Genomic DNA, 25,075 nt, shown 5'->3' with positions numbered 1-25,075 from the left:
GAGAATACATGTTCATGAGAAGGTGCTGAAATTTTCATATCTGAAGATACCTGTGGTTCCATGTATAAAGTGGGCATGAATAGACTTTTCTATGAGCAAATTCATGTAGCTCAAAAACTCTATGGCCAAATAGCATTTATATACATGTGAATGCTTATGAGTATAGTTTTTGTATTCTTGTGGAAGTTTGGGTGTTGAAAACTGCAATGAGAGTACACAGTTAATTGTGCATCTGCATGTGGAATTGCTAGCTTCTGTGTGTGTGCGTAGGTGAGTGTGTACAGAACACGTCTGGGCATATGAGGGTAACATGTATTTGTAGGCACAGAACCCTCACCTCCTGCAGAGTTTCTTTTGATCTCGCTGTCACCACCACATGGGCTCCCATCTTCGCCAGATGAAAAGCGATCTCTTTTCCGATTCCTTTGCTGGCCCCTGTGACAATCACTTTCTTTCCCTGGAGCATCTCTGGGGAACCCCAAGAGGAAGTAAGGACCAGAGCCAGCGTGACAGCAACATTCCTTCTCCTTCTCTGCAACAGACAGCCCTATCTCCACTTCCAGCACCAACGGGGACAAGTCCAGATCAGTCTGTCTCACACTGCGTAAATCACCAAAAAACAGTCTGAGTCTTTGATAAACATGCTCGGAAGAGGAGGTCTGGCCTGGTTGCCCAAAACCAAGGCTCACTGCTGTCATTCCTGCAAACTTCCACACACGGAGATGACGGGACCAAGCCAGCAAGGTCATGGTTCAGCTGAAACGGAGTGTTCCAGATATTTCTGGGCTCATTTGATTTTGCTCCATTGATTAGTAAGTAATGAGAATCTTAGGGATGCCAGGAATTTCCCCTGGCTTCTGCTTGGTCATCAACTCCAGAGTCCACTGCTGCCTCCCACTTTTCAGGCTCTCCGTTGAGCCTGATGATCTGGTTGAGTTGTAAATTTGGGTATTACCCTCAGTTTTGGGTAGAAGATTTGAAATTGCTTTCCATGAACAGTGCCAAATCCAGCATGGCTTATTTAGCCAGCTTGTGGCTGCATGATTGCCCCTCCCCACATCCCTCCGGACCACAGCCTGTGGCTGGAGGACACACAGATACAGCCCACCTCACAGTCCCTTTTGTTTTTCAGCAAATTTAGGGACCAAGAACATACCTTGATCTCCAGGAGCACTCCAGCACCTCAGTGCTTTCTAACCTAGTCCTCCAAAATGAGACACATTGGTGCTTACCTGGTCTGAACTCCTCATTTGCAGAATAGTAGTAGTAGGCCAAGAAGAGCCCCAGAAGGGGGAGGAGGTATTTTTTCATAAAAGCCATCAGACGGGGACCTGGCCCGAAGAACCCTGTAGGACACACAGAGAGAACCTACAGAGCTTTCTACAACCTCCTAGGCAAGCAGCAGCCTCTGAATTGTGACATCAGGGACGGGGGAGGCTGGAGTAGTCTCAGGCAGTGCTAGCCAATTTCCCTGTCAGAGCAGCGATTGGCTTTGGGTGGGATCCCATTCGTCCCTGGCAGCCTGCGTGGTGGATTTCATAATGGACAATGTTTACTCCATTTCATTGAGCAAGAGGAGACTTCCAGATGGCCAAGCTCATGAGTGTGCAGGACTGGATTCCTGAGAATCCCTACCCGGAGCCCATCTTCCTCTTAACACCATTTACGCTAGGGATCAATGGCCTTTCAAAAATAGTTCGTCAAAGGCAGAGAGAGAGAGAGAGGAGTGTGTGTGGGGCTTCTGGGGGAAATGTGAGTAACAGCGAAGAGAACCAAATCCAAGCCAAATCTCACTCTCGGCCCCACCCCCCGGTCGGAAGCAATTAAAAATAACAGCACAAAACAGCAAAATAAGCTCAAGAAAAAAATGTGCGCATTTCTGAAAAAAATAAAAGCAAACAAGCCCTGTAAGCCCCAAACTCAAGTTCAATGAAAAACTATTACAACATCAAAGGGAAATTGCAAGGCAGCCAGAACGCAGATGGCGGGAAACCCAAGATCAGTTCAAGACTCTCAGGCAAGTGCAACGAAACGTACACTTATTACTTTCACAGAGAATAAAGAAGAAATAATGAGTGCCAAAAAAAAAAAAAAAAAAAAAGGCACTAAGCTACTAAGCTACTAAACTGGGTCTTGTAAATGCTATAGAGGAATAAGAAACATGGAGAGGATGCGAGGAAGAGGAGACCTGGCAGGGAAGAAAAAGAAATTTCGCTGTTGAAGTGAAACTAGCCCGGGGCACCCACATCTCAGCTAAAAATAGATTCAGTACAATAAAAGAGCCAGGGTGAAGGAGTTCCTAGCAATTTAGAATTTGTTATCATGGAAATATAGAAATACCCACCTTAGCATGACTAACCATAGCAAGAAATCAACCATAGCAAGAAGAGGGTTTAACCATTGTTAAGCTTTTCACTGTAAAGCCAACCAACCAAATCATGAAAACTATGCCATCCCAAAGCAAATCCTGACTTCCGCAAGTAACCAGTGGGGTTGGAGGGAAGAAATCTAAATATGATAATAAGTATCAGTTTTTTGAAGGAGGCTCAGGTTTGGGTGTGCCGACTGGTACTGGAATTTATACAAGGTTAAGAGAAAGGGAGTTAGGATCCCACATACAGTATTTGGAAACATTTAGTGAGTGTTCACTTCAGAGAAAGAGAAAGTAATTTAAGACCCAGAGGAGCTGAAACATTTTGTCAACAAAGGCCCACAGCTGTGAAGTTCACTTCCAGAAAACAATGGAGATTTGAGAACAGGCAAGGGGCAGATAGAGCTCAAGGTTCATGGAGGACAAAAATAGAAAAAGATAAAATCCAAGTGCAAATTGGATTTTATACCATCAGAACTGCAGGGCGTATTTGCATAATTTTACAAAGGACTTTCTGCTACCAAGATTCATTACAGACTAGACTCTATTTTCATCCCTTGAGGGGAGAAAGTGTAAGGTTTATTTTCATAATGCTGTACGATTAGCAGTAAAATTATAGGAAGCAATGAAATATTGCTTTAAAATATTATGAGGCTATAATGATGGAAAGATGGACAGACTAGTGAAGTTTATTGTCTGACAAAAATAAATAAAGAACTTTAAAACCCACTACAGAAAACATAAATCTAAAGAAAGCTTAAATAACAATGAGTCAGATAGACTGCAGGGAAGTAGACCATGAAACAAACAACAATGATTGCCGACAGTTGAGTTGCTTAACAAGCCAAGTCCAATGTTGCACAGCCTCAAAAGGCATCCTTAAATCCAAAGACACAAAATAGCTATCATGCTAGAAAATAAGGCAGGGTAAAATCATCCGAAAAAGTGATTTTCCTGCGATTAGATGTGTTACAGAGGATGATATGCGAAGTCTTAGTGGTACTCAAACGTTTTGGTCTCAGGACCTCTTTACAACCTTCAAAATGACTAAGAACCTCAAAAAGCCTGAGTGTGTACCTTTTACCTTTTGATTTTAATATTGATATTGATACACTAGAAAGGAAGACAGGATGTTTTTAAACTCGAGAGTACAGAATCATACACTCCACTAGCAATCAGAGTGATGCATGATCATGTATATTGTAGCCTCTGGAAAAGTCAAATAATGTGTTAATATGATTATGAAAATAGTTTTGGCCTTCTACATACCCAAGAGGGGCTTGGGGACCCATGGGGACCACCCTTAGACTGTATTATGTAATAGACACCAAGTCCACTGTGCATATTTACATGACTGGTCCTCTCATTAGCCTGTAAGCTCCTAGAGAACATGGATTATGTCTTTTTCATCTTTGTCTCTCTCCACTCCCCCTAGTCTTGCTCCAAAACAGCTATTCAATAAACTTTGACTATTTTAGTGTTTCTGAGATGCCGCAGCAATGAGAAAATTGCCGTCTTCCTGGAGCCCGATTTAATCCAGGAAAATCACTGGGATTCAGCATTTTGGTCTGAACACATTAGTCCCATCCCCTAAGTCTTTCTCCAGGGGCTCTCAACAAATTAAAAATAAATAAATAAAAACAAAAAGGAAATGCAGTTGTTTCACCTTGTTTTGAGTCAGATTTCCCCATCTGGTGAGAGCCCTTTCCCTGCCGCCTTAGCAAGGATACCAGCTAGCGGTGTGTTCTGCCCCTCACAGCCTAAAGCAGGCTTCCAGCTGGGGTCTTAGGGGCTTGTCACAGCTGGAGATGCTTTTCAGAGCCCCAGCCGGGAATTCGCCCTCATCTCACCTTTTCTATGTGGATAAATGGAGTGAGGAGCAAGCAACAAGAAGAGCAGAGGGGGTGAAGCAGGAGGGCTCATGAGCCCTGGGCCAGATCTGGACAGCTGACAGGAGATGGCCAGCATGGGAGGAGGAGGCGCCGGAGAGACATTTGGCATAAAACGTAGATTACGAAAGGAACACCTGTATTTTCCACAGTGGTAGCTGTAGAGCCTTTCATGACTGTTGAGGTGCTAAGAAAGTACCTCTTACTTTTGAAAACGAATCTTGGGGTTGTTGCTGTGGCATAGTGGGTTAAGCCTCCACCAGCACACTAGCATCTCATTTGATTGCCGGTTCAAATCCCGGCTACTCCACTTCCAATCCAGCTCTCTGCTGATGGCCTGGGAAAGCAGTAGAGGATGACCTAAGTGCTTAGGGCCCTGCACTCACGTGGGAAACCTGGAAGAAGCTCCTGGCTCCTGACTTCAGATCGGCCCAGCTCCAGACGTTGCAGCCATTTGGGGAGTAAACCAGCAGATAGAAGACCTCTCTCCATTTGTAACTCTGCCTCTCAAATAAATAAGTAAATCTTTAAAAAAATGAAATTGAATCTTGTTGGGGCCACAGTGGGCAGACTTCAGAGGGAAAGGGGAGTCAATGCCCAGGGTTCAGAGGTGCTGCCTAGCTGGGAGAGTAACACCGAGACACTGAAGCTGGGAAGCGTCTTATCACTATGTTAGAATCCAGAACATTCTCCATCTCACCCCAACTCCCAGCTCTTCAGATCTGATTTGGGGAACTCCTAAGTCTCCATTCAGATCTCCCATGTGGGTGGCAGGAGCCCAAGTACTCGGGCTATCATCTGATGACTCCCCAGGCGTGGGAGCTGGATCAGAAGCAGAGCAGCCAAGACTCAAACTGCTCTGATATGGGATGCTGCAAGCCATGGCTTAACCTGCTGTGCCACAACACCAGCCCAAGAAATGCTTTTTTTTGGGAATTGGAAGGTGGGGAAAGCAATTTTTTTTTTGATAGGCAGAGGCAGAGTTAGACAGTGAGAGAGAGAGGGACAGAGAGAAAGGTCTTCCTTCCGTTGGTTCACCCCCTAAATGGCTGTGACAGCCAGCACACTGTGCGGATCCGAAGCCAAGAGCCTTGTGCTTCCTCCTGGTCTCCCATGCAGGTGCAAGGCCCAAGCACTTGGGCCATCCTCCACTGCACTCCCTGGCCACAGCAGAGAGCTGGCCTGGAAGAGGAGCAACCAGGACAGAATCTGGCGCCCCAACCTGGACTAGAACCTGGGGTGCCGGCGCCGCAGGCAGAGGATTAGACAAGTGAGCTGCAGCGCCGGCCAAGAAATGCTTTTCTAAGGATCACTAGATCTATGTATCTGTCATCCTTCTGCCTATCTCTCTCTATATACCCATCTGCCCATCTATCTATATCTCAACAATTGCAATGGACATACTTAGACTAATACGTTATTCATTAGTAATTCCTTCTGTAAATCTGTGTCAGACCTGTCAAGATCTATTCCTTGCTATAGAAACAACCATCCTTTTATATAATTTTATCAAATAACTGACTCCCTCCACCTCCTCCCTTTTCTCCTTCCCCCCATTTATCTAGGGAGTGGGAGATGTTCTCATTTGTCAATCTTTCTGCCTGATGCTACTGTCAATGGACAGATTCACTCCTATTTTCTGTCCTATGGAACTTCTGGTGGAGGCGGACAAATACTTTTTTTTTTAATTTTTATTTTTTAATTTTTATTTTTTGACAGGCAGAGTGGACAGTAAGAGAGAGAGACAGAGAGAAAAGTCTTCCTTTTTGCCGTTGGTTTACCCTCCAATGGCTGCCACAGCCGGCGTGCTGCGGCCAGCGCACCGTGCTGATCCGAAGGCAGGAGCCAGGTGCTTCTCCTGGTCTCCCATGGGGTGCAGGGCCCAAGCACTTGGGCCATCCTCCACTGCACTCCCGGGCCATAGCAGAGAGCTGGACTGGAAGAGGGGCAACCGGGACAAAATCTGGTGCCCCGACTGGGACTGGAACCCGGTGTGCCGGCGCCGCAGGCGGAGGATTAGCCTAGCGAGCTGTGGCGCCGGCCCAAATATGGTTTTGATGGAACACACTGACCCCTGTGCTGTCCTGTCCCCATCTGACAGTTGTGGTCTGTGCTCAGGGCACTGGTGGGGGAGTCTCCTTGGAATCCACATGCCTGGGTAAGCCAAGGGCCTCTTGGTCTGACCCATTCCCTCAGTGAGGGCAGGGTACAGACAATGCTAGACAAGGTGTAGTTCCAGTTTTTTCAGATTATTCTGCTAATCCAGCTCCCATGAACTCCCATCTGAGCCCAGGGGGACACACAGTTAGCTGAAAAAGCTACTCCCTGGAATGCTTGGTGGAGCCCAAGTAACACAAGAGAGCAGCCATGGAGAGCCCTATAATCTCAATCTCTGTCTCTGTCTCTCTGTCTCTCTGTCTCTGTCTCTCTGTCTCTCTCTCTCTGTCTCTGTCTCTCTGTCTCTCTCTGTCTCTGTCTCTCTGTCTCTCTCTCTCTGTCTCTCTGTCTCTCTCTCTCCGTCTCTCTCTCTCTGTCTCTGTCTCTCTCTGTGCCTTTTAAAAACAAACACAAAACTTGAAAAAATAAAAATGGAGAGGACTGACTCCAGCACAGCCACCGCACAGCTCTGCCCCATCTGCTGCTTTTTCTTGGCTGGTCAGCCCCGACTTGCAAGAAGCACATCAAGGTGTTGTAGCAGCCTGGGGCGGGGGGTGTTCTTAAGGTGCCAGCAACTCCCGCAGAAGCGAATCACTGTCCGCTAGGGTTGCCAGATTTAGCAAACAGAAATATAGAATGCCCAGTTAAATTTAAATTTCAGATAAACAGCAAATACTAAAAAAATTACTTATTTATTTTAAAGATTTGTTTTTTTGGGGAGAGAGAGAGAGATCTCTTTTATCTGCTTGTTCACTCCCCAGATGTCATCAACAGCCAGATCTGGCCCAGGCTGAAGCCAGGGGCCTGGAACTCCATCCAAGTCTCTCACATGGGTGGCAGGAGCCCAAGTGCTTGGGCTATCATCTGATGACTCCCCAGGCGCGGGAGCTGGATCAAAAGCAGAGCAACTAGGACTCAAACTGCTCTGATATGGGGTGCTGCAAGCCATGGCTTAACCTGCTGTGCCACAACACCAGCCCAAGGAATGCTTTTCTAAGGATCACTAGATCTATCTTTCTGTCGATCATCTATCCTCTGTCTACCTATGTCTCCATACACCCATCTGCCCATCTCTCTATATCTCAACAACTGCAAAGAACATACTTGGACTAAAACATTAATCATTGTTTATCTGGAATTCAGATGTAACTGGGTGTTCTGTGCTTTATTTGATAAGCTTAGAGGAGCTGTAGCACTTCGGGAACACTGAGAAAATGTGCTGTAGGTATGGACTGAGCCTCCAGGGCCATGGCCACTGATAGCTTTCATATCTCCCTGTACCACGAGGTAGCCCAGCAGTATGGCCACAGATGGTCCCCCAGAGGGCTAAGGAGGAGAAGAAAAGGGGGACAAAGCACCTGGTGGCTGAGTGGAGGACTCCTCGCCAACATTTATTTAGTCAGGTATTTTCCATGTGCCAGGTACTGTGAATGGAACAGCCAATGCAGTGCCCTCCAATGCCTAAAGAAACAGCCGAAATGTTCAGGGCTACCAGAGCCCTGGATGTCTACAGCGTGGGTGCACAAAGGAAGTGGTCCATTCCACGTGTGGAATTCAGATGTAACTGGGCGTTCAATATTTCCATTTGCTAAATCTGGAAAAGGCTTCCCAGAAGAGGTTAACCTTGATCTACATTGAATGTCCCAGGCAAGCGGAGAAGGGGAAGAGCCAGCACTGAGTTGGATCCAGGAGTGTGTGCTGGTTTCCAGCAGGGGGAGGGGACGTTGTTGGTTTGCAAAAAACTTCCATGCAGAGGAAGCTGTGTGAGAAAATAGAAGGAGGTGTGAAAGAGAATGACATGTTTGGGAAACTGGAAACAGCTCCATATGGCGGGATCCCCGACTCTCATGGGGTACCCTTACGTGGTGAGAAGCAATCCCGAGAAGAAAGTAGGAGCCACGCCTGCGAGGGCCTGGAATGCTGCTGGGATCTGTCGTCCTGGCCATTAAGTTCCCATCACAAGGCTGCCACACTCTGGCCTGTTCACCCCCCTCTCAGAAAGTTGCCTGCCCGCTGGCCCTCCTACCCCCATTGCCTTATGTAGAAAGTTCTGGATCATCTGTGCTGCACAGGGTCATCAACCCCTCTGTCTTCTCTCTACCAAACCTTCACTCCCCATGTGTGCCATGCTGGGAGTGGCCTTATCCCCAGAGGCTTGTCCCCCTAGGGCTATGCCCAGCAATGTTCCTGGGCTACTCCACACCTACCTGGATCCCCCACTGTGGCTTCTCCTCTTGGTTCTGCTCACACTTAGTGACCTCTCGGTAGCCCCTGCCACTTGTACCCCTCCCTCCCTTGGTTTCACATTCTCTGGGTTTCCTCCCTACTTCTCTGATTCCTTCTAGTTTTCTGTGTTGGCTTCTGTTCCCTTTTCCTCTTTTCTCCTCCTCCTTCTAGTTTCCCTGAGTAATTTCCCTCACTCTCATGGCTTCAGTTACCTTCTTTACTTTGATGGGTCTTACAAATTTCTGTCTTTTGCGCAGCATTTTATCCTAAGCATCAGGTAGTACAGTACAACCACCTGCTTACTCATTCTCTCTTGAAAGCCTCAGCATGCCGACACTGACCTAATTACTTTTAACAGCTTTATTTAGTACAGTTTATATACCAGGAGTTACCTCATTGTGATGGTGCAGGTCATCGAATTTTAGTGAATTGGCAGCTAGGAAAGCATCACCATAATCCAATTTTAGAACATTTCTGTTACTCTAAAAAGACCGATTTGTGTCATTTTCAGTCATTCTCTTTCCCCAGCCTCAGCCCCAGACCATCAGTAACCCACTGTCTGTTGCTATGTTCTTTCCTCTTCTGGACTTTTCATATTAGAAGAAGCACACACTATGTGCTCCTTTGTGTTTGTCTCTTTTCACTTAGCATGACGTTTTGAGGTTCACCCACAGTGTGCCACAGATCAGCACTTTGCTCCATTTTATTGTCAAACCACACTGCACTGGACAGATACACCACCTTCTGTTCATTCATTCACCAGCTCATGGATCTTTGGGATTTTCCACTTTTTGCCATTTATGACCAGTGCTGCTATGTGCATGGTATTAAAGTTTGTGTGTTGGGGCACCGGATTCTGTCCCGGTTGCTCCTCTTCCAGTCCAGCTCTCTGCTGTGGCCCGAGAAGGCAGTGGAGGATGGCCCAAGTGCTTGGGCCCTGCACCCATGTGGGAGACCAGGAGGAAGCACCTGGCTCCTGGCTTTGGATTGGCAAAGTGCACCAACCATAGTGGCCATTGAGGGCTGAACTAACGGAAGGAAGACCTTTCTCTCTGTCCCTCTCTCTCTCATTGTCTAACTCTGGCTGTCCAAAAAAAAAAAAAAAAAAAAAAAAGTTTGTGTGGACACATTTTTATGTATCTCATGGAAACACCCAGGAGTGGCATTGCTGGGTTGTATGTTAAATTTATCTTTGACTTATTAAGAACTGCCAAACTGTTTCCCAACAGCTTTGTATTCTTTGTATTTTTATCCACAATCTCCTAGTGATCTCTATTTCAATCAGTGGCTTTTCTATCCATCCAACAAATAATCTAGAACCCTTGGAGTCTCCCTCTCCATATCCTCCTGTGCCATTGGTCACAAAATCTAGTTAATTCTACCTCCTAAATATCTCCAGGACCATCTCCAAATCTGCACCCTCAAGAGGACTCTCCCAACTCAGACCACACTGTTTTCTGCTTGAGCAAACTCCTCACTCCTCTCTCGGACCCACCCACAACTGTCTCACCTTCTCTAATCTATTTACATATTTAGTTTTGAAAAGAACTGCAAAGTGGTATGCAGAAAGTAATATATAAAACATAAATAATTCATGAAGCTTAAGAATCCAGTGAAAGCCTTGTGCGCCCACCACCCAACCTGAGGCACGGATACTGCCAACACTCAGGCTCCCTTCGGGCTCCAAGACACCCAGTTCTTCACGTGACAACCCATCGGCTCCCCAGGTTCTTCAGATAAAGTGCAAGCTCCCTATTTAGCTTTGCAAGTCCTTCATGGCTTTTGAAATCCTTTTCCAGGAACCTCTCCTCCGTTTCCCCACTGCACCTTCTCACCCTTCAACGGCACAGCTACAGAGAAGCCTGCCTGTGTACCCTTGGAGAGGCACGTGCTCCCCAACACCGGACTTTTCTCTTACCATAGCACTTGTCACTGTTTACTTCCAGTGCATATCTGTCCATGTTTCCCTTAGACAGAGCTCGGCGAGGGCAGTGGCCTGGGTTGCCTACGAGTCTTCAGTGCTACCACAGTGATTGGCACTTGGTAGGTGCTGGTGAGCAAGCTTTGAGTGCTAGTAGATGGAGTGATTCTGACACACCCACACCAGGTGCTTGGTAGGTGTTTGGAGCTCAGAAAAAGGTCCAGGCTAGAGGTATAGGCTCAGGAGAATTAAATCACCTAGATTAAAGTTGAAACCGTAAGTCTAGAGAAGACCACTAAGGAGGGGTTGAAGGCTAAGAGGGGACTATTCCATGAATGTTTAAGAGCCAAGCCAAAGAGGAGACCCAGCGAAGGAGAATGCAGGAGAACTGGGAGCAGAAGGACCCAAGGGAACAGGGAACACATGCAGGGCAGGGCTCAGTGGGAGGGCAGAGGGCAGGAGTGTGGTGAGTGACAAGAGGAGGTCCGTGACAGTGGTTGCGAGGGAGCCAAGGCAGGAAGGCCACGATCGTGGAGGAGGAGGCAGTGCTGAGTGTGGGCCTGAAGCATCCTCCCCAGGCGCTCGAGAGGCGTGCACAGCTGACGGAGGTTTGGAACCTGAGCGTAGGAAGGAGTCAGTCTTTCACGCAAATGCTCCCGACCCTTTCCTCTGTGCCATGGCTGAGCATTCTGGAAAAGCTTGTGGGAAAGACTCAACGGAGCTGGAAGGCAGAATCACCAGGGGACGTGATTTACAGAGGCTGAATCTGCAGCTCGTGAGGCTGGACACTGAACCCTCACCCTCTGCTTCCAAAGTCGGCATGCCTGATGGCCTACCCAGCTTCCCTCCTTCAGTTATGGAAGGCAGATGAATGTGGCTTCCCCACTTATCCCTCCCGTCTCTTGACCACAACGTGCGCCTCTCATTTGGGCATCATCCTGCTCCCTCCTAGTCTCTGTATATTCACCCCTTTAAGGCAAGAACGTCTTGCTGTCTTTTCCAGGTTAAGTTTTCCATTTTCTCTCTGATGGGAGGGTTCATGAATTTTGAGGGTTTGGAAATAGCAACCACAAAACATCCCCAAAGGGAACAAACCTATTGCTATTTTCTGTTTAGGTTGCTAAAAGCTTTAACAGGCTTCTGCCAGGAGAGGGAGCCCCAGGGCAGGGAGAGAAAGCTCAGACTGCAGATTTAAAACCACAGACTTAATTTCTGGCAATGTTTTCAGTAGTTCAGGGGGATTTACGGTTAAGAGAGGATGAAAGAGGGAGAGAGGAGAGACGCCTTTATATGACATATACACAGAAGCAGTGAAAACACACCAACTACATACCACCTGACGGCCCAGACTCCCTGCACACGCTCACCAGTTCTGCTCTGGCCCAGTGGTTCCAGAACCTCCCAGAATCACCTGGGGAGCTAAGGGCAGATTCTCAGACCCCACCAAAGCCTATTGAGTCAGAAGCATCCAGGATTAGATGCAGGAAATGTGTGCTTTTACAAAGCTCCTGACAAAGATTCTTTGCTTGGCTAAATTTGAGTCAGGTTCCTAAACCTTCTACGCCCATCTGTGCATGTCTTTGTAAAATCCAGCTTTAGCAAAGAGCCCTGCTAAGTCAGTGTAGCACGATTCCCCATCGTGGGCACGTATCATCCTTGCTATCTAACTGGTTGCATAGTCCTTCGCCACCTCCCCACCCCACCAACCTCCAACCCGCAGGTGATTGATGTCAGATCCCCTCCATCCTGGGCAGGAAGCCTGCTGGGTCAGTTCTGTCACAGCCACTCCTGCCCCCGCCCCCTCCTCCCTGTTTCCTCTTAGTGATTTTCCATCCACCAATCAGCACCCTGCTCTTTGGCTGTGAAGTCTCCCTTGTTCCTGCTGCATTCACGATCCAGCCCGGTTCTAGGCTGAAGTCCCTCCTTACCTTAGTAGCCCTGCATGCAATCTGCTTATGCTGCTTTAAATGCTTTCGGGCTGTTTCTCTCCAGCAGTCCTTGGCTGATCTGAAGTAAGCTGAGAACCAGACTGGTGAGCTGCCTTAGGCAATTAGGTAGATCCATTAACTCTGGCTGTTATGGTTTGTCTGAGACTTAACGTAATGGCCCCAAGCATCAACATCTTACTAGTAGGTAGGATGTAATCCTGGGAGTCGGCTGTGTTATGAAGGAACCATTTCCTTTTTTAAAAAGAAAGACATTGATTTTTAAACTTATCCATATAACACACATGGAGGGTTTTAAAACCCACGTGGCTGGGGCGGTATTGTGGCACAGCGAGGTCAGCTGCCTCCTGTGATGACATTGGCATCCCCTGTGTGAGCGCTGGTTCCTGTCCCAGTGCTCTGCTTCCCATCCAGCTCCCTGCTAAGGTGCCTGAGAAGGCAGCAGAGGATGGCCCGAGTGCTTGGGCCCCTGCACCGATGTAGGAGACTCAGTGCTCTGACTATTGTGGCCATTTGGAGAGTGAACTGAAGGATGGAAGCTTCTTTGCCCCTCTGCCTTTCAAATAAATAGAATACATCTTATTTTAAAAAGGCACATGGCATGAAAAGAGTGATAACAAATAACAGTGAACCTTGCTCTTTCTCTCCCCAGGCCTCAGTCCCACTCAGGACCAGTCACTTGTAAATATTAATTTTGGGGGCCAGGCTTGTGACAGAGTGGATTGAGCTGCCACGTGTGATCCCAGCATCCCACTTGGGAGCGCCAGTCCCAGATCCAGCTGCTCCACTTCTCATCCAGTCCCCTGCTAATGTGCCTGGGGAGGCAGCAGCTGATGACCTCGTGTACTTGGACTCCTGGCACCCACGTGGGAGACCCTGATGGAGTCCCTGGCTCCTCGCTTCCACCTGACCCCACCCTGGCTGTTGTATCTATTTGCAGAGTGAACCATCAGATGGACAATAGATCGATCTCTCTCATTCTTCCAAATAAATTAATTTTTTAAAATATTACTTTTTCCTCATGAGAACCAACTCCATCTTTTGAAACAATGTACTTTTTTTAAAAAAATTATTTATTTATTTGAAAGGCAGAGAGAGAGGTCTTCCATTCACTGATTCACTCCCCAAATGTCTGCAATGGCTGGAGCTGGGCTGATCCAAAGGCAGGAGCCAGGAGCTTCTTCTGGGTCTCCCATGAGGGTGCAGGGGCCCAAGGACTTGGGCCATCTTCTACTACTTTCCCAGGCCACAGCAGAGAGCTGGATCAGAAGTAGAGCAGCCAGGACTCGAACTGGAGTCCACATGGGATGCCGGCACTGCAGGTGGTGGTGACTTTACCCACTACACCCCAGTGCTGACCCCAAAACAATGTGCTTTCACTGGTACTTCTTGATTGTGCAATTTTATTTTATTTTTTTAAAGATTTATTTATTTATTTGAAAGTCAGAGTTACACAGAGAGAGGAGAGGCAGAGAGAGAGAGGTCTTCCATCTGATGGTTCACTCCCCAATTGGCCTCAGTGGCCGGAGCTGCGCCAATCTGAAGCCAGGAGCCAGCAGGGGCCCAAGGACTTGGGCCATCTTCTACTGCTTTCCTAGGCCATAGCAGAGTGCTGGATCAGAAGAGGAGCAGCTGGGTCTTGAACTGGCGCCCACATGGGATGCCGGCGCTTCAGGTCAGGGCGTTAACCTGCTGCACCACAGCGCCAGCCCCGCTTGTACAGTTTTAGATGTTACTGACTGACTTATGAGGAATATCAGAACTCTGCACTCATGCACTCACTGCACCCATGTCGATTCCTCACACTGTAATGCCACAATTCTCACTCAGTAACTAGCCAGCGTTGTGATGCTCATGACTCACTGTTTACAGCTGTGCCAGGTAGCGCACTCTGATTGCAATTCCTGCGTGCTTTGTTTTCCCCGGGAGTTCATAATCACCTCATTTTCATTTCTTCGCGTTCTATAGTTTCCCATATTCTGCAAACCCTCTGACAGCAGCTATAGAACTCAAATAAATAAATCATATTAATTGGGTGTCCGTCAGCTCCTTGTCTTCTTGGAGACATCCGTCCAGGAGTCCTCTTCCTCCTCCAGTGTGCACTGGGCACTCGGGCAGTTTATCTGGGGACATCCCTTTGACATTGCCTGGGACTCTTATTTCTCTCTTGCTTCGTGTATTTCCTTATGAATAGCAGGGAATTTATTTTGAGACCTGGCGTGCAGGAGTGATATTTCACATTTTCAGCATCTGTATGTGGGCGTTCCTGCGTCACACCCTGGCCACATGAAAACCAACGGGCAGTTCCAGCCAGCCCTGTCTGCTTGTCCTTGCTTTACCTGCTCCTCGATTGTTTGTTGGCTAAGTGAGGATTTCTAGAATGGAGATTATGTTCTCTCAAAACTGGATGACATCACCATATTGCCTTTCTGTCTCTAGCTTCCAGTATTGACGCCGAGAAGTCCAGTTTCTGCTTGGCTGCCCAATCTTGCTTTGTGAACTGTTTTTCTCTATCTAGAAGTGTGTGCCAACAACGTGCTTCGGTGAGCGTATGTCAGGTACCCACTGAATCCATTGTGTATGAAATGGGAATCTTTATTTTGGGAGATATTGGAGAAATTTTTAAGATTGATTTATTTGGGGCCGGTGCCGTGGCTCAATAGGCTAATCCTCCGCCTTGCGGCGCCGGCACACCGGGTTTTAGTCCTGGTCGGGCGCCAGATTCTGTCCCGGTTGCCCCTCTTCCAGGCCAGCTCTCTGCTGTGGCCAGGGAGTGCAGTGGAGGATGGCCCAAGTCCTTGGGCCCTGCACCCGCATGGGAAACCAGGAGAAGCACCTGGCTCCTGCCTTCGGATCAGCGCGGTGCGCCGGCCGCGGCAGCCATCGGAGGGTGAACCAACGGCAAAGGAAGACCTTTCTCTCTGTCTCTCTCTCTCACTGTCCACTCTGCCTGTCAGGAAAAAAAAAAAAAAGATTGATTTATTTGAAAGGCAGACTAACGGAGAGAGGGTGGGAGGGAGGGGAGCGGGGAAGAGAAAGAGATCTTCCATCTGCTGGTTCACTCTGCAAATGGCTGCAATGATAGGGGCTGGGTAGGGTCAAAGCCAGGATCCAGGAGCTTCTGCCAGGTATCTCATGTGGGAACAGGGGCCCAAGTACATGGGCCATCTTCTGCTGCCTCGCCAGGTGCATTAGCAGGAAGCTGGATCAGAAGGGGAGCCCCTGGTATTCAGACTGGCACTGTGGTGTGGGATGCGGGTGTCACCAGCAGCGGCTTAAGCTGCTGTGACACAGTGTGGGCCCCTGTCAGTCTTCTCTTTGGTTGGGTGCTTTCCACAGAGCAGACTCCTGAATTCTTCTGCCTCGTGTGGGCCAGGGTGGGATGGGCAGGGAGGGGTAGAAGCCGGGCTGTTCTTGCTCTGGGAGCCGCGCCAGGGAAAAGGCTGAGCCATCTCATCTTTCAGCACGGAGGCCTCCGCTCATCTTGCTCCCCCTCATGCCACCCTCTGTGGTGCCTGGTGTCCCTGAGTCTGGTGTCCCTGGGTCAGTCCCTCCAGAAAACAGGCCGTCCTTCTCCGCTGATTTTACTCCCATCTCACCCTTTGCTTTTGGGGGCTCCCGGTGCCCTGATGCCCGAGGCCCTCCTGAGCTGTGTGGCATCTTGCCAGCCTCCTGATGTGAGCCTCAGGATTGCTGCATCCCTCGCCACTGTCTGTGCACCTTCCGTCCTCCGCACGGGTGCCGACATCTCTCACCTGCTAGCGTCTCCATCCCCTTATTCCTGTTCCTCCTTGCCCTGGAGGTTGTAGCTCATAGATTCTCCCACTGTGAACAGTGCATTTTACAAGGAAGCAGAGACGGAAATATTTGTTCAGAGTGACGTGTTTAACCCCAGATGGCCTTTTTTGAGTGGCCTGTCAGTCTGGGAAAGAGTGGAAGTTTCTAACAGTGACATCTTTTTTCTTGTAAAGGTGCCAAAGAGTCAAGAGTGTGGATATGAGACTTTTTTTTAAATGGCTTTAATGGAAGAAAAGGTGGAGAAATATTTCATTTTGTTCATCCATCTATTTTTTCGCGCATTTATTGAGTGCCAGTGTATGCCTGGAACTGTGTTAGGTTCTGGGAATATAAAAGCTGATTGATGTGATTTCTGCCTTCAGGGACATTGCAGCCAGGCGTAAGGAGAGAATGCAGGTAAATGGAACTTGATGCTAGGCTGATGATTCCAATAAAAGTGTATGCAAGGTTAGGGAGGTACGAGGTGGACCATACAGATCAGCCCAGGGTAGCAGGAGGTATGAGGTGGGCTATACAGATTTCTGAAAGAGGTGGCTCTGGAGCTAAAATGTGAAGACTAAGTACAAGTTATGGAAGTTAGAGGAAAGGCACTCCAAGCATAGGGTCAAGTGAGGGTCTAGACACAGCATGCCATGTCAAAGTGGATAGAAATAGCTAGAACAGCATTGGTGGTGTGGCTTTCAGGGTTAAACCACCACCTGAGATGTCCATTCAAATCCTGGCAGCTGCTCCACTTCCAATCCAACTCCCTGCTAATGCACCTGGGAAAGCAGTGGAGGATGGCCCAAATTCATTGGCCCCTGCACCCACACGGGAGACCATGATGAAGTTCCAGTTTCCTGGCTTTGGCCTGGCCTAGCCTAGACTGTTTGAGCCATTTGGGGTAATGAACCAGCAGAGGGAAGATCTCTGGTTTTTTTTTTTTTTTTTTTTTTTTTTTTCCCACTCTGCTTTTTCAATAAATAAAAGTAAATCACAGGAAAAAAAAAATAAAAGAAATAGCTAGAGCAAGGGTTCCCAGAGGGAAGGGCCTGATTATATCCGTGACAGTCACTAAATTGTTAAAATCCATGTCAATACAGAATGTGACCTGGACATACCAACAAGGGGTGCAGAAGTAATATATCACTGTCTCTGAATTTGAGCAAACTTAAAGAAGTGCAATATGGGGCCCAGTGTTGTGGCACAGCTGGTTAAGCCACCACTTACAATGCTGGCATCCCTTTTCAGTGCCAGTTTGAGTCCCAGCTGGTCCAGTTCTGATCCACCTCCCTGCTAATGCTCCTGGGAAAGCAGCAGAAGATGTCCCAATTGCTTGGACCCAGCCACTGCAGCCATTTGGGGAGTGAACCAGCAGATGGAAGCTCGCTCTCTCTCTCTCTCTCTCTCTCTCTCTGTCTTTCTAGACTTTCTCTCTCGCTCTCTCTAACTCTGCCTTTCAAATAAATAATTTTTTTAAAAAATAAGTGCAATTTATAAAAGGAAAATACTATGAAAATTTGATGAAAAGATGACAAGTAAAATGTTGAATCAACGGTAGGTAAAATATTCTGGTTTGGGGCCGGCGCCGTGGCTCACTTGGTTAATCCTCTGCCTGCGGTGCCAGCATCCCATATGGGTGCCGGGTTCTAGTCCCGGTTGCTCCTCTTCCAGTCCAGCTCTCTGCTGTGGCCCGGGAAGGCAGTGGAGGATGGCCCAAGTGCCTGGGCCCTGGACCTGCATGGGAGGCCAGGAGGAGGCACCTGGCTCCTGGCTTTGGATCGGCAAAGCTCCGGCGTAGCAGCCATTTGGGGGGTGAACCAACGGAAGGAAGATGTTTCTCTCTCACTGTCTAACTCTATCTGTCAAATAAAAAAAAAAAAGATACTTCTCTATAAAAAAAAAATTCTGGTTCTATCAAGACAAACCTCCTTACTGCTCACTGCTTACTGTGATAAAACAGATTCTGGAACAGCTTAACTATTAGGAAAATTTATTTCTTCTTTCTATTTCTGTCAGGCAAGGATTACTTGAGCGTATTTTAACTGAATATTATGTAATCCTCAGATGCTGTGTGTGTGAGCTTCTGGATGTGTGGGCACCTTCGTGTGCAGGTTGGGTGATTTCTGGAAAGGCCCCTGCATGGGACCAGGTGAACCAGGTTCCAGTTTCTCCTCTACCACTGACGTGTGACCTTGAGCAAGGCCCTTTCCTCGTCTTAGCTTCAATTTCCTTACCCAGCAAACAAGAGGAATCAAATTAGATTACCTTTAAGATTTGTTCCAGCTCAGAAACTGGAGGCAGGGAGCTTTTAGCTGTACTGAAATTAGTATTAAGAAAGAGCTAAGGTTTTCGGATTTTACGTTCCCATCATACTAAAGAGGAGAAGGCAATTCCTTTCAAATCTTGGCAAGCAAAATCACAGGGGACTTCGTTCCATCTCCCCTTGCCTCTCCCACTCGCTTTTCAGTTTCCGGCTCTGATTCACTCACAGAAACCCCAAAGAGAAATACTGGCATTAAAAAAAAAAAGCACTTCAAATTTAACTCTGTGCCATTGTTAAGCTCTGTTGGAAAAGTTGGGGGAGCAGGACTCTTAAAAGCCAACTGTTGTGAACACACATCATCATCATCCAGGGATGCCTTGTGAAGCGTGTGCCCAGCTATTTTAATCCCTCCAAGTGCCTGGATCAGTGCAGCACAGCCCTCTGGGTGATGCCGCCTACTGATGGCAAGCGAGGGTTTGGGTTAAGTGGGGAGGGTGGGGAATAGCATTTCCTTTTCCTGTTAGGGCTTCTCTAACTCCCTGACCTTGGAGCTCTTTCTGAATGGGCCCCTTTAAGGCTCCGAAGATCACTGCCCTGAGCAGCCAGGCTGGACTGGGATTAAGGGACAGGTGTAGAGCACGTTTGTTATTTTGATGGACAAAATGTAAGCCTCCCCTTGTCCAGTGAACACGACTTCCTGAGATAAAACAAGCCTTCCTCAAAGCTCCAGGTACATTAATGATGCTAAACCACAGCACGCAGATATGAGCACTCTAAACCAAGCCCGAGAAGCGACGTAGTGCTTGTGTTTGTCTTCGGTTTAAAGCCGATTTTTGAAAAAACACTTACAACCTGCAATCTTTGTAGGATTCCAAAAGAACATGCAGATTTTTTAACACTATCTTTGCAACTTTTTTGTTCCAACTTAACTTTCTGTCCCAAAATGATCAGAGTGCTCTCAGCCAGTAACAGGCATCTGACTCCATCTGGGTCTTCTCACATCTGCCCTCCTACATATTTGAAAGCTGATCGGATATTTCTTCTTTTTTTTTTTCCTTTCTTTCTTTCTTCCTTTCTTTCTTTCTTTCTTTTTTTTTTTTTTTGACTAGTATTTGACATTGAAATTTGTCTTCCACCCAGCCTCCCAGTTCATTTCAATAGGCTCAGTATTTCAATAGCGTTTTTTTTTTTTTTTTTTTGAGTACCTACTAAGCACTAGGCCCTGGCACAAATGTTATTCTATTACATATAATGTGATGTTTAAAAGTCTTACCTTGAGGCTTCAAACAAGTTTGACTTCTTCTTATTGATCTCCTTTTCCCTTTGCTTCTCTCCTCTCTCCCTCCTCCTCTGCCTTTCCTTCTGTTTCATCTCTTCCTTTGCGGTTTCCCACTCTTTGGGGAGGGGCAGGATTTCCTGCTCAGAAGTTGGTTGGTTTCTGGGAGGAGTCAGAAGACCTGATTCGGGACTGCAACCAGCTGGTCTGCCACCTGATACAAGAAGGTGAAACCCAGGCCAAGGAAGAAGGCCCTTCGGCTGGGACTGAGCTGGCAACCGGGAGGCGCCTGCAGAGGGAGCCCCGAGGGGGAGCCAGGCAGGGCCAGTCCTGGGCATCGGGCATCAGGTCTCCCCAAAGGACAGAGCAGCCCCCGAGCGCCCAGGATGGGAATGCTTGGAAGTGGTCCTGGTTGCCCGGGAGAGTTATCCATTACTATTGTTAGCTGTAAATGCAGGAGGGGAGGGGCGTGCCAGACAGAGCCCCTGCCCCACTCCCCGAGCCGAGGCTCATTCTCAGATTCCTGGCTTGGCCTGAAAGGAAGTCACTGAAACAAGAACGGAGTTTGGGCAGATTTTCCTTCCCCACCGGGAGAGACGCTGCAACGCAACGTGTTCTGTGACGGCAGCGTGTCCACACCTTTTTTCAGTTATCAAGTCCCAGGGGAATTATTTATGTGACTTAGAAACCACTATAGATGGAGTAGATGGCAGAGGGGAGTCTGCAGTGGACTCCGTGGGGGTAAGGGCTGCAGTGGGACAGTAGCTTCATCCTGGTTCACACCAATTAATGTTGGAGGCTCACATCCCAGCCATGTATGTTCTTCTGAACCAAGGCATGGGCTAGAATGCATAAAAGGATTCACATTCTCTGTCCATTTCTTTACTCCATCGACAAATAGTTGTGGAGCACCTCTTCTGTGCCAGGAGCTGGAGGGGAGTGCTGAGCCACACTAGATGTAGCTCTGCCCCGGTACTCTTGGAAAGTTCCCAAAAGCCTGTTTTCATTTTTATTTCATTTATAGTTTAAGATTCTTTTGTCCACTGTACTTGTCTTGTCTGTTTGCTGTTACTGTAACAGAACACCGAAAACTGGGCGATTTCTAAGGCAAAGGAATTTATTTGGCTGGTTGTTCTGGAGCCTGGGAAGTCCTAGTGCATGACCCTGGCATCTGCTCAGCTTCTGGTGAGGGCTCTGTGCCACTTCAATTCATGTTGGAAACCGGAAGGTCCATGGGTGTGTGCAGCAGAGGCAAAGCATGCAAGGCAGCGTGCTATTTATTTATTTATTTATTTAAGAGGTAGAGTTACAGACAGTGAGAGGCAGAGAGAGAGAGAGAGAGAGAGAGAGAGAGAGAGAGAAGTCTTTCATCTGCTGGTTCACTCCCCAGTTGGCTGCAACGGCCGGAGCTGAGCCTGTCTGAAGCCAGGAACCAGGAGCTTCCTGCAGGTCTCCCACACAGGTGCAGGGGCCCAAGCGCTTTGGGCCATCCTCTACTGCTTTCTCAGGCCATAGCAGAGAGCTGGATTGGAAGTGGAACAGCCGGGACCGGTGCCCATATGGGATGCCAGTGCTGCAGGCCAGGGCATTAACCCGCAGAGGATTAACCTGTGCCATAGCACCGGCCCCATGCAACCTTGCTTTATACAGCCTACTCTCACAGTGAATAATCTGTTCCCAAGAGAACTGCATTAATCCCTCCTTTTTTTTTTTTTAAGATTGATTTAATTATTTGAAAGTTACAGAGAGAGAGAGGAGACAGAAAGTTTCCATTCTCTGGCTCACTCCCCAAATGGCTACAATGCTGGGGCTAGGCTAGGCCAAATCCAGCAGCCAGGAGCTTTTTCCAGGTCTCTCACATGGGCCCAAGTACTTGAGCCATTTTCCGTTGCTTTTCCAGGCGCCTTAGCAGGAGCTGGATTGGAGATGGAGCAGCTGGGACTTGAACCGGCGCCCAGATGGGATGCCAGCACTGCAGGCTGTGGGCTTAACCCACTGCAGCACAGCACTGGTCCCAACATTAATCCCTCTTAAGGACCCAATCCTCTCTTAAGGGCAGTAATCACATTTCCGCATGTATTTCCAAGGGAAAAAGCCGTATTCAAACCATAGCACTACCTTTTAAAGCCAGGTTTCTGAAATTGCTTTTTTTTTTTTTTTTTGAATTGCTCTTTGTGTTATATTTTCTTCTTTCCTTGGCCCTCTGGGACATTTGCTTTCGTTTTATACAGCTGTGTTATTTACACCCTTGCTTGCATACCCTGCTGCTTTGAAGTCCTTTTCCTCTAGTGAAGGAGCTGAGCATTCCCTGAGCCAGGTGGTGCGTATCTGGAGTCTGGAAGTCGCGCTCTGAGAAGCACAAGGGTAGGCGCCATTGTTGTGCGGACATCATGGAGCCCAAGCACAGACTGAGTCTGTGCAGGCCCATCACGTGATGTGGAAAACATCAGATGTCGGAGGCTATTGTGGGCCCAGCTCAGCAGCCTGCTGTACAGTGAACACTTGTTTATGAGAAGGACGTTCCATAAGAACAACAAAAGTATAGTAGTATGTACTGTACATCATTGTAAGTACTATATATATATATATATATATAATTTTTTTTTGACAGGCAGAGTGGACAGTGAGAGAGAGAGACAGAGAGAAAGGTCTTCCTTTGCTGTTGGTTCACCCTCCAATGGCCGCCGCGGCTGGCGCACCGCGCTGATCTGATGACAGGAGCCAGGTACTTATCCTGGTCTCCCATGGGGTGCAGGGCCCAAGGACTTGGGCCATCCTCCACTGCACTCCCTGGCCACAGCAGAGAGCTGGCCTGGAAGAGGGGCAACCGGGACAGAATCCGGTGCCCCGACCAGGACTAGAACCCGGTGTGCCGGCGCCGCAAGGCGGAGGATTAGCCTAGTGAGCCGCAGCGCCGGCCCTGTAAGTACTATATTTTATGTGACCTGCTGACTGCACAGTAGGTTGGTTTGTCTACACCAGCATTGCCACAAACACATGAGTAGTTACAGTGTGATATTACAGTAGTTAAGCCATCCCAGGCAATAGGAACTTTTCAGCTCCATTCTAATTGTATGGGGCCACCATCATATATGTGATCCATCATCGACTCACATGTCATTATGCAGCACATGACTGCACCTAATGCAATCCTTAACTGTGGCATAAATGTCTACCTGGCCTCCTGAGGCTTAAGAAAATCTTTAATTAGAATTTTTAATAAAGGTTTATTTAAGTTTTTAGAAGTCAGAACTACAGTTAGAGAGAGAGAGAGAGAGAGAGAGAGAGATCTTGCATCTGCTAGTTTACTCCCTAGATGGCCACAAAGGCCAGGGCTGGGCCAGGCTGAAGCCAGGAACCAGGGGCTTCTTCCAGGTCTCCCACATGGATGCAAGGGCCTAAACATATGTGCCATCTTCCACTGCTTTCCCAGATACATTGGCAGGGAGCTGGATCAAAAGTAGAGCAGCTGGGACGTGAACTGGTGCCCATATGGGATGCTGGTGTTGCAGGTGGTGGTTTTACCACTACACCACTGCACTGGCCCCAGAACTCTTATATTAATTGACACCAAGATTTAAATGCAATTTCTTTAGGGCCGCCTTCTGATTAAGCAGCTTTACAATGTGATTGCTCGTTTGCAGAGAAAACTTTGAAGAAAGGCAGGTGTACACAGAAGATCAGTGGAAAGAGCGAAATGCAGGGAGGTTGGGTTTCAGAAGGCACCAGGGTCTTTGAGCAAGAATTCATGAAATTCTCTTGGAATTTTGCTTTGAAACCTCAGCATAGCAATTCAAGACGCTACTTATCAACCCTTCGGGGTTTTGTCTCCTAAGTGTTCTGGTGTTCCTGTTACATGTGTGATTTACTGGTTTCGACGTGTGAGAAGTTCTCCCTGGTGGCCATGGCTAGTCTGACTCACACTCTTTGCCCGTTATGAAAGTAAGTGTGAGAGTTAGGAGTGCGGTCAGATCCACACGGAAGGCAGGAGCTCTTCCAGAGGAGGCTGTGGTTCCACACAGATGAAACCAAGAAAGGCAGGAGAGGACACTGAGTGAGAGTGCATGTTTCTGAATGGCATTTTGGGTGCCCTCCTAAGCCAAGGTGAAGGGCCATGTGATCCTTCCGATCCAGCTCTCTGCTATGGCCTGGGAAAGCAGGGGATGGCCCAAGTCCTTGGATCCCTGCATCTGCATGGGAGACTGGGAAGAAGCTTCTGGCTTTGAATCGGCACAGCTCCACCCCGTTGTGGCCAATTGGAGAGTGAACCATTGGATGGAAGATCTCTCTCTCTCTCTCTCTCTCTCTCTCTGCCTCTCTGCCTCTCCTCTCTCTGTGTAACTCTGACTTTCAAATAAATAAATAAATCTTTAGAAAAAAAAGGGGCCATGTGATCAATGACCTGACAATCCTTGACCCTGGGATACAGACTAAAGGTGACCTTGTACACACTGACAGGACAGCGTGCTTTCATGAAAGTTTTGTAAGGGACACAAAGCTGAGTGTCACCAATTGCCTTTTCCCAAATACTGGTCAGGCAACTGGATCATTGTTATCCCTGAGGTCCAGTTTGCACTGGGTGGGCGACTTTCTTGGTTCATGTCTCCATCCATTCCCTATGGAATGCTGCCTCATTCTTGTATCAGAATAAAACAAAAACACATAAAACCAGACTTTATTAAAAAATCTTTAAAAAGGGGGGAGTGAGGGTGCCAGGGCATAGGGGATAAAGCCACAGCCCACAGTGCTAGCATCCCATATGGGTGCCTGTTTGAGTCCTGGATACTCCAGCTCTCTGCTATGGCCTGGGAAAGCAGTGGAAGATGGCCCAAATCCTTGGACCCCTGCACCCCCGTGGGAGACCCGGAAAAAGCTCCTGGCTTCTGGCTTTGGATTGGCCCAGTTGAGCCATTTGGGGAGTGAACCAGCAGATGGGAAACCTTTCTTCCTCTCTCTCTCTCTCTCCCTCTGCCTCTCTGTAACTCTGCCTTTCAAATAAATAAATATTTTTTAAAAAGACTTTATAATATAGGAAGACAAAAACAAAGTGAGCAGTGTTTATAAAATGATATGTTTCCAAAAAAGTCTAATGGACTTATACGAAGGCCTTTATCAAATTATCCAATGGTATACTTCCAACATGAAATATCACTTGATCTTCTACAAAGAACTATGTCCAATTACTCAGTGATACACCTCCCCTACAAAATGTCTAATTACTTTATACAAGGGTCTAGGTATATTTA

General features: G+C 47.8%; 1 protein-coding gene across 4 annotated transcripts in view; it reads right to left on the bottom strand.

Annotated features, from left to right (window-relative positions):
• Positions 1–20,050, bottom strand: part of HSD11B1 (hydroxysteroid 11-beta dehydrogenase 1) — a 49,062-nt gene extending 29,012 nt beyond the window's left edge. The window contains exons 1-3 of one of the 4 annotated variants that reach the window (XM_070055241.2): positions 19,827–20,050; positions 1,233–1,346; positions 338–468 (exon numbers count right to left, since the gene is read on the bottom strand). In XM_070055241.2, coding sequence (XP_069911342.1) covers positions 338–468; positions 1,233–1,320 — 219 coding nt within the window. In that variant the 5' untranslated portion in view covers positions 1,321–1,346; positions 19,827–20,050. Of the gene's footprint in view, positions 1–337; positions 469–1,232; positions 1,347–10,561; positions 10,689–12,271; positions 12,350–12,492; positions 12,745–19,826 lie in introns of those variants that run through there. The other 3 variants (XM_070055242.2, XM_089312126.1, XM_089312125.1) reach the window with 3 other exon arrangements.
• Positions 20,051–25,075: the final 5,025 nt, after the last annotated feature.

The sequence above is a fragment of the Oryctolagus cuniculus genome, chromosome 13 (genome assembly GCF_051225735.1).
Source record: "Oryctolagus cuniculus isolate XC-2025 breed Fujian yellow rabbit chromosome 13, ASM5122573v1, whole genome shotgun sequence".
NCBI lineage: Eukaryota > Metazoa > Chordata > Mammalia > Lagomorpha > Leporidae > Oryctolagus > Oryctolagus cuniculus.
The sequence above is the reverse complement of the archived record's forward strand: the minus strand, read 5'-3'. Positions and strand labels throughout refer to the sequence as shown.